The 8,124-nt window shown below is 34.0% G+C and overlaps 1 protein-coding gene across 1 annotated transcript; it reads left to right on the forward strand.

Moving 5' to 3' along the window:
- The first annotated feature begins 738 nt into the window (after positions 1 to 738).
- On the forward strand, positions 739 to 7,980 carry LOC131623597 (protein THALLO). Its single transcript, XM_058894599.1, has 17 exons — positions 739 to 883; positions 966 to 1,088; positions 1,205 to 1,296; positions 1,419 to 1,548; positions 1,738 to 1,880; positions 2,033 to 2,167; positions 2,303 to 2,415; positions 3,488 to 3,575; positions 4,243 to 4,422; positions 5,180 to 5,332; positions 5,417 to 5,488; positions 5,580 to 5,719; positions 5,801 to 5,927; positions 6,940 to 7,199; positions 7,349 to 7,412; positions 7,501 to 7,569; positions 7,673 to 7,980. Exons 2-17 carry the CDS (start codon positions 974 to 976, stop codon positions 7,802 to 7,804), a joined length of 2,013 nt encoding a protein of 670 aa, XP_058750582.1. The 5' UTR covers positions 739 to 883; positions 966 to 973; the 3' UTR covers positions 7,805 to 7,980.
- The last annotated feature ends 144 nt before the right edge of the window (positions 7,981 to 8,124 follow it).

Consider the following 8,124-nt stretch of genomic DNA (forward strand, 5'->3'; position numbering starts at 1 on the left):
AGGGCATAAGGTTTTCTTGGACAGGGTCACCGTCCACTCAGTTAATGGTAGACTGTGGATTCCTTATTTTCAAAGGAGACGTGATTCATTTAATAACCCCGACTTCTCTCTACTCAAGAAACGTCTTATCTCACGTTTCCCACGATTGATTGATAGAAAATCTTTGGGGTAAGACGACACATCCTTTGGGCGACATTCTGTCATCGCCTCTTTTTGAGCAATTTATTGGCATTGCCTTAAACAATATTTTTACCATTATAACACTACAAATAAAATCTTAATACTTTTCAAAATCTCCAAAAATAACAAAATGAATAGTAAAAGTTGTTTTTTAAAAATGCAAGATTATCACAGGAAAAAAAAGCTAACTAATGGGGGAGAAATACTTGCATGGATACGAACCTAAATCCATATTTTTAGGCACAACCAATGAAGAGAGAGAATATAAATTTATTTAAATTTTAATTTCGTTTTTAATTGGCATCATGGGGGTGATTGGGATAAAAGAGGAGAGAGACAATTTTATTTTTTATTTTTAATTAATAAAAAAATGTGATTGGTTGTGTGTAAGTACATGTGTTATGGTTGTGTCTATATAAGTATTTTTCCTAATGGGGTACCAAATTCAATCAATTGGTGCAATTTAAAATAGGTTAAAGCCCAAATCATTTATGAATATTCGACACATTAAGGCCCAACACTATAAAAACCAAACCCATATCACAAATTAGGTTTCGATACCGTTTCCCGTTTATTTGAAGTTTTACACTGGCAGTTCGTCTCCCTCCGCAAAATAGCTTCACCTCTGGAGCTGCAGCCACCGTCAGTCATCCTCTGCAAAAATCGAAGCTCCAACTTCTCTGAGACATTACTCAAATTCACAGTAACTTTTCAAATTTCAATTTCCCCTTTCTTAATATAATACGCGTTTACATGACATTAATAAACGAACCTTTATTCTTCAGGACATAGAATGGGGAAAAAAGGAGGGAAAAGCTACCAGAAGAAAGACGTAACAAACGCCACAAGTTCCCGACGCGACCGTCATGTGTTTTCTACTCAAGACATGGACGACGAGATTGATGCCTGTAACCGTTTTAATTGATTATAAGTTATTTTTCTAGTTATAATTTGATAACATCTAGTTTACGGGATTATTATGAATTTGGCTTTGATTAAGTGGCTCCATGATCTTTATTTGCAGTTCATAAGCAGAGGGATATTGTTCCTCTTGACATAAATGCTGATTCTGGAGAATCGGATGAAGATGATGAAATGCCTATTTTTGAATCTAAGGTCTTGATTTTGCAGTTAACTGTTTTTTTTTTTTTTGAAGTTATTAGTATAGTGCTAAACCTGATAGATGCTACTTTTGAGATTTATGTTCTAATTGTCATTCTTTCGAATGTTGGTTTTAGGATATTGATAATGATAGTGATGAGGATGATGATGATGATGAGGACAATGATGATGATGATGATGATGATGATGATGATGAGGTGGAGGAGGATGAATATGATGGTAATGACAAAGGCTATATTGCAAAATGTAAGTTAATGATCCAGCTCTGGTAGTGTTCTGTTTGTTGAAAATTGAAATTCTTGGTTACTAAGTTTATATATATAGTTTAGGTTTGAGGAAAATAGTTCTTGCTTTTCTTTCTTACTTTTGAAAGTTTTTAAAGTGGAACTTATTAGAAAGGTGTGATTATGATAAGCATGTGTTTGTTTTGCTTAGTAATTAGGCAAAAGAAATATTTAGAGTCAAAGCATGGTGGAGATGAAGACGGAATGGAAGATGATGATGAAGATGAGGGAGATATTAAAACAATTACCGGTGGTAGAAAGTACTCGCATGGTGCTGAGAATCGTAATTTTGAGGTGAGGATTTGAGCATAGCATTTGAAAAGGATTTTGCCATGTGTTATATATCTAAAATAATGATGCATATATTTTGGGTAGACCAAGTAAATGGTTTATTTTCCCGTACTTTTTGTTTTTTCTCTTGAATAATTGTAACTTGTTCGTTTCAGCTACAAGACAGTGATGACGAGGCCCCAAAAGAAGAGGAAAAAATTGCAACTGATATGCAAAGGGAGAAAGCAAAAGGCTTAACGATGGAAGACTTTGGCCTTGGGGACATTGATAATGACAATTTAACTTCTAAGGTGAGTTCTGCCTAATATCTCAATGATATGTTGCCTAGGCATGGTCGATTTCTACACGAATGGACGAAAACACATGCTTACTACCTGGTGTAGAATCTGTCAAAAAACATTTATTAAATTTTTATATCTCTATAGGATGCAACAGATAAAGGAAACAGAGTAATAAAACAACTGGATAGAGATGCAACTTTCAAGGCTGAGGATCTGAATGCCTTATCAAAGGAGGAGCAAATGAACGTCCTTTATAGGTTAGAATATTGTTCTTATCTTGCCATTAATACTATTGATTGTGTTTTATCATGTTCCCATTTTGTGCGTTTTACCCTATGCTACTAAACTGGGTACCAGCATTGCATCCATAGCTGTGAATAACCTTCAGATTAAAAAAACTGATTTCTAGAGTATGCATGTATTGGATTGCCGATTCAAAACTAAATAAAAGGAAGAAAAAAGCTGAAGTAATATCGGTGATTAAAGGAAATAAAAGAGAAAATGGCTAAACTTTGGTGTTCGTGATGCTCTATCGGATAACTGATTAATCAAGGGTAGACTAGTTAAGATCACCTTCTGAAACCATCGATGAATAGAGAAACATATCTATATGCTCAAAATATTAACAACATCAACATAAAAGCATTTGAACCCCACACTGAAGAGATGATTAGAAATTTCCTACCAAAATTGATTGAAAAAGAAAAAAAATGAAATGGAATTTGTCCTGCTATTAGAGGAAAATGCCTAATTTGAGGGTAAACAGTGAAAAAAAAAGGAAAGCTTGAGAAACTCAATAGAAATCTGAGCTAATAGCCTTGCAGATTTCACACCTGTAGTTTGAGAAATATCTTTGATTGCGATCTCTGATTGCTATTGCTTTGAGTATAATTACTTTTAACTAAATAATTTTCATTTTGTAATGTGGTTTCAGATGCATTACCAATCAACATCAATTTTTTTGGGGGTAAAACCCTTTCAATTTCAAATGTCTGATACTCTTTGGCCATGATAGTCACGATACTAGGAGTATAGTTTAAAGCTGCATTCATCATTTATATGAACACTTTTCAGCACAACAGCTTTACTTTTCACAGCATAACAGCTTTAACATAGGCACTTTTCACAGCATAACATTTTATTTCTAGCAATATTCAGCAGAAACCTAGATGAACGTCTACCTTAATGGAAGCTGTTGAATCCTCACAAAATTGGATCACGCCCCCTTTATTGCTCTTATTGGCCTAACTCGTGTTGACAGTCTGACTGCCATATGATAGACTTCCCCGCTTTTCTTGAATTGGTGACCATCTTATCTTTTCTTTGCAGGTCTGCTCCAGAATTAGTTGATTGGTTGTCAGAATTGAATGAGGCACACACAGAGCTTGAATGCAAAATCAACCCACTGTTAAGCAAGGTTTTTCTTTTTCCCGTGTTCTTTTTTTTACCTGCCCATATTCTTTACTAGTAGTTTACAAAACCATGCGAAGAGGCTGACATGTATTTATATTAAATAGTCACAGTCTACAATAATTTAAGTTTAATAATGAACACCTCTTTTTTGTTTGGTGGAAAATGCAACATTCATGTTATGATGGTAAATTTACACAACCTATTGAAAGCATGGCAGTGTGAATGACTTGGAATGGAATGTTACCGGAAAATGGCTCGAGGTCTGTGGACTTCAGAAGAGCCGAATCGTTCTATTGTTATATTTATCAATTTATCAATCATATATCAAGAGAGGCTTAATTGTGATTATCTTGGTTATTTCTTCCTTTCGCTTTGTATGTCTCTTTAGGCCTTAGGTTCTATTTGTTTTATTCTTTCTACTGAAACATTGGACACCCTGTTAGGAGTTATAGTGTTATACTATTGTTATAAATTATAAATGTATTCCCACTGTTTTTAAGTGAATTCGACTCTTGATCTTTCCTATTTTATGATCTTACTTTGAAAATAAATTCTTATGGTCCATACTTTTCGTGGATAGACAATACTTTTCTTTTTTTTTTGTGATGTATTTCCCCTTGGATGTGCTTGAAGTCCATATTGCAATACAATTTAATTAATCTCTTCTGAAGGTTAAAAAGGGGCAAACAGTTAAGGAAGGAGTAGTGCGTTATTTTGAGTTGAAACAGCCTCTCATGCTGTCCTATTGCCAAGCTATAACCTTCTACCTTCTACTCAAGTCTGAAGGGCAACCAGTAGATGATCATCCTGTAATAGCTCGCCTTGAAGAGATCAAGGAATTAATTAATCAGGTATTTCATTTTTAAACTAGCTCATGTCTTTGTCTGTAAGGATTTAATGCAGTTTCCATAGTTATTTACTTGTTACATGAGCAATGTTGTTAAATAACGGCTAGCGACATTATGTTGGGCAAAATTTGAACCATTTGCTATTATTCTGTACATGTCATTCAAGACAAAACATTGTCAAACAGCCACTTTTGAGGCACTATAATCAATGTTTTAAATATCGGACTGGCCGTCGACCTGGTCAGAGCACAGGGACAATGGTAATACCGAAAGGTTACTTATTGAACCACATGATTGGGTCTCTATTGAAAAGTATTCATGATTTATAAAGAGAACAATTGTGTTTTTTATATACACTATACTGGAATGCTATAAAAAATTATTATTGGAGTTCAATTTATTTCGGTTTCAGTCGTGAAGTTTCTTTCATTGAAGTATTTGAATTGTCTTATTATTGCAGTTTTAGTCCTGTAGTTTGGATAATCAATAGTTCAACTAAATTTATTGGAAATGCAAATGATTGTATTGGATAGTTTATAAACAATTTATTATATTGCATACATACATTGGTAGCCTTGCTTACACCATGGAGGACTTTGTATACTTCATTAGATTAATGTATAACTCTCTAATGTAAAAATTGCATAATTATTTGTAGGTAACTTGCACCATTGATTCACAGTTACACAGAAATATCAGATCTGAGATGTACTTAATCATTTTTACATATTGCGAATTTCTAATATGCCTCACTCAACAGATAAACCAACTTGGCTCAGAACTTCCAGTCGAACTTGAGGACATTCTTAAAGGAAGTAGCGGGTCAGATCATGAGAATACAACAATGCCAGCAGATTCTGTCACTATACGCCAAGAACAACCTCTAGTCTCTGCTGTATCACAAGAAGCAGTGGTAATGATCACGTCTTAATCTTGGCTATAATCTTAAAAAGTGACAACAAGTCCTTAACAGTTGATTTTTTATGCATTTTTGCAGCCTAGCAATGTAGTTGATATGAAAAAATCGGATGTCTCCAAGGTTGGTAAAGGAAGAAAATTAAAAGATCAGGTGAATTATAGATTTCAAAATTTGTTTAATCTTTGATTGGTTTATTGCTATATAAGGTTAATAATCTAACTGTTGAACCTTGACATGGCAGAAGGATAACATTGGCGTCCTGAGTTTGGAAATGTTGAAAGTTAGAGCTTCCCTTGAGGAAAAATTGAAACAAAAGGGTTTATATAGTCAAACTGCTCCAAAGCCAAGTAATTCTCTAAAGCGTTCAAATCCAGCTAATGGGTATATCTTCACTCTCATATATCTCTTGCCCTACTTGTTTCCAACATCTGTGAACTTACTGACAATTTACAAATTTCACAGCCAGCTTGCAACCTACGATGATTTTGATGATGATGCTATCAATGTTAATGGGACAGCAGGACTGTCTAATGGTCATGTCTCCAGTAAAGTTTCACAGTTTGTTAATGCTAATCTGAAGAAACTCAAGGTACTAAAATTGAGATTTTATAAACGAATTATGATTTCTAATTTCGTTTTCAATTTTTAGCCCCCATGGCCTAAGTAAGCACAACTCATCAAGCAATCTCTCTGCATTTCCTAACATTCCTTTTACAAATTTCTTCCTACCAACAAATTATTTTCCAAACTTAAGTTTGCACCATAACTAAAAGGAATTACAAAACAAATTTTTGCGAAACCTTTTTATGTACAATTTTCCTCTTTACAACACAATAATTCTTTTTCAAAGTTAAATTTATAAACATGCAACTTATAATATTGAAACTGAAATTTAGATAAGCTTGGATAGCATAGATTATGAAATTGATAGAAGCAAATTAAACTACAATGGATGTTAGACAATAAACTACATATACAACGGAAGACAATAGAAAAGTAAGCCAATAGAAAAGCAAACAAACAACCATTAAGGCTTTGTTTGGGAGTTTGGAGGGAAAGGGAGGGGAACACTTTGAAAAATAAGGATTGGGTGAGAAAAATAGAAAGATTTTGGAGGTTTTTATTTTCTTCTCATAACATCAAAAATCACCTAATTTGCGGGAACTCAAAATTTTTATTGGAGGATGGTTTTGGAGGGCTTGAGAAAAATTAACAATACATTAATGATAAATATTATTTTATCATTTCAAACAATTTTTTTTTTCAAAAAATGTTAGAAACTTTTCTATATTATTAAAAAAAATGTCAAATATTTTTTTTATAATTTTTAAATTTTTTTTCCGGAAGCCCTCCCCTCCAAACTCCCAAACAGACCTTAAGTGCATTTCTTTCCACTAGTATTCATAATGCTTCCTACAATCTGAGGCTGACCACTGAACTATTGCCCAGACTATTGCTAAAATTTGTTTCGCTTGTTCATATAAAACATATGCAATATGCACTCAGTGCTATTCATGATATCAAATGATATCTTTAAGCTGTTTTCATTCTTTATATAGCCTGTTTTTTGAACATCTGTCTGATCCATTTTTTGTGATAAGGTGGCTTCTGGTGATGATGATTTGCCCAAGAGAGATGAAATTCATGATCGACGGTTGAGACATGAGAATCGGGTGTTGGCTGGTGCTGGAGTTAAGACTGAGGATGACAAGGGTGACGATCAAATGACTGATCTTGGATCTCATAAAGTTGATGATAAAAAGGTCACTGAAAGTGGGGGTGACCCTGAAAAAGAAGTTAATAAACAAGCAGAAAAATTACTAGCTCCAAAACATGCTGCAAAAGCAGCAGCCCGTTCAAGGTGAAGTTTTGGAGTCAGTCCATTTGCCTGGGCTACTTTATCTCTGGTCTTTAAGGATATTCATTTTTCCATCTTTTTCAATATGAAATTAAGATCTTTTTTGTTTTTTTGATAAGCAATGTGAAAATAAGATTGTTTTGCTTTTGCAGGAAATCAGCTGTCCCCTCTATGCCCGAGGAGACCGTGGACGGAAAGCGCTATATCACTTCTCAGGTTCTTACTCGATCTGAGGTTTTCACTCTAATTGTTCTTATGTTTCTGCAAATTTGTAAGTCTCAACTTGGTTACCGATCTGCTGCAGATGGTGAAGAACAGAGGACTGACTCGAAGTCGCAACAAGGATAAAAAGAATCCTAGAAAGAATTACAAGGTACTTCCAGTTCCTCTCTGGCTAGTCTCTTCAACTTTAAATGTTCCACTGTTGGTTTTCTTTTTTTTTCTATTTTACAATCTCTTGTTAACTCAATGTGCAGCTCAAGCATCAAAAAGCTCTTAAGAATCGCGGGGGACAGGTTCAGAGTTTCAGAAAGCAAACTGCACCTTATGGCGGGGAAGCCTCTGGAATTAATCCAACTATCAGTCGAAGTGTCAGATTCAAGAGCTGATATTGTCAATATACATTACAATATCATTCTATTTTTCAGCCAATTTTGAATCATATAGTCTATTGGAGTATAACTTGTATAATTGTTTATTAGGAAATGAACATCTTTGGCATGTTAAATTTTGTCAAGCTGTCAATTTTGATCCAAGTATTTCAGTGTCATAATTTATTTTCAAAGTTTTGAATGTCAACAATGGAGCTCAAGGCATGAGATTCAACCTTGAGAAAATGAATTATTTCCATTCAAAAACTATTGTATGATATTACATTATTAATTAAATATAAAATTTAAGTCTATTTGTGCATCTTTTCATCAACTTA

The sequence above is a fragment of the Vicia villosa genome, unplaced genomic scaffold (assembly GCF_029867415.1).
Source record: "Vicia villosa cultivar HV-30 ecotype Madison, WI unplaced genomic scaffold, Vvil1.0 ctg.000074F_1_1, whole genome shotgun sequence".
Lineage (NCBI taxonomy): Eukaryota > Viridiplantae > Streptophyta > Magnoliopsida > Fabales > Fabaceae > Vicia > Vicia villosa.

Excerpts from the sequence above, each read along its gene's own strand:
- LOC131623597 (XM_058894599.1), top strand. The coding sequence starts at position 974 with ATGGGGAAAAAAGGAGGGAAAAGCTACCAGAAGAAAGACGTAACAAAC. Across the intron at positions 1,881-2,032 it reads CTGAGAATCGTAATTTTGAG|CTACAAGACAGTGATGACGA; the intron begins GTGAGGATTTGA and ends TGTTCGTTTCAG. Across the intron at positions 2,416-3,487 it reads CAAATGAACGTCCTTTATAG|GTCTGCTCCAGAATTAGTTG; the intron begins GTTAGAATATTG and ends TTTTCTTTGCAG.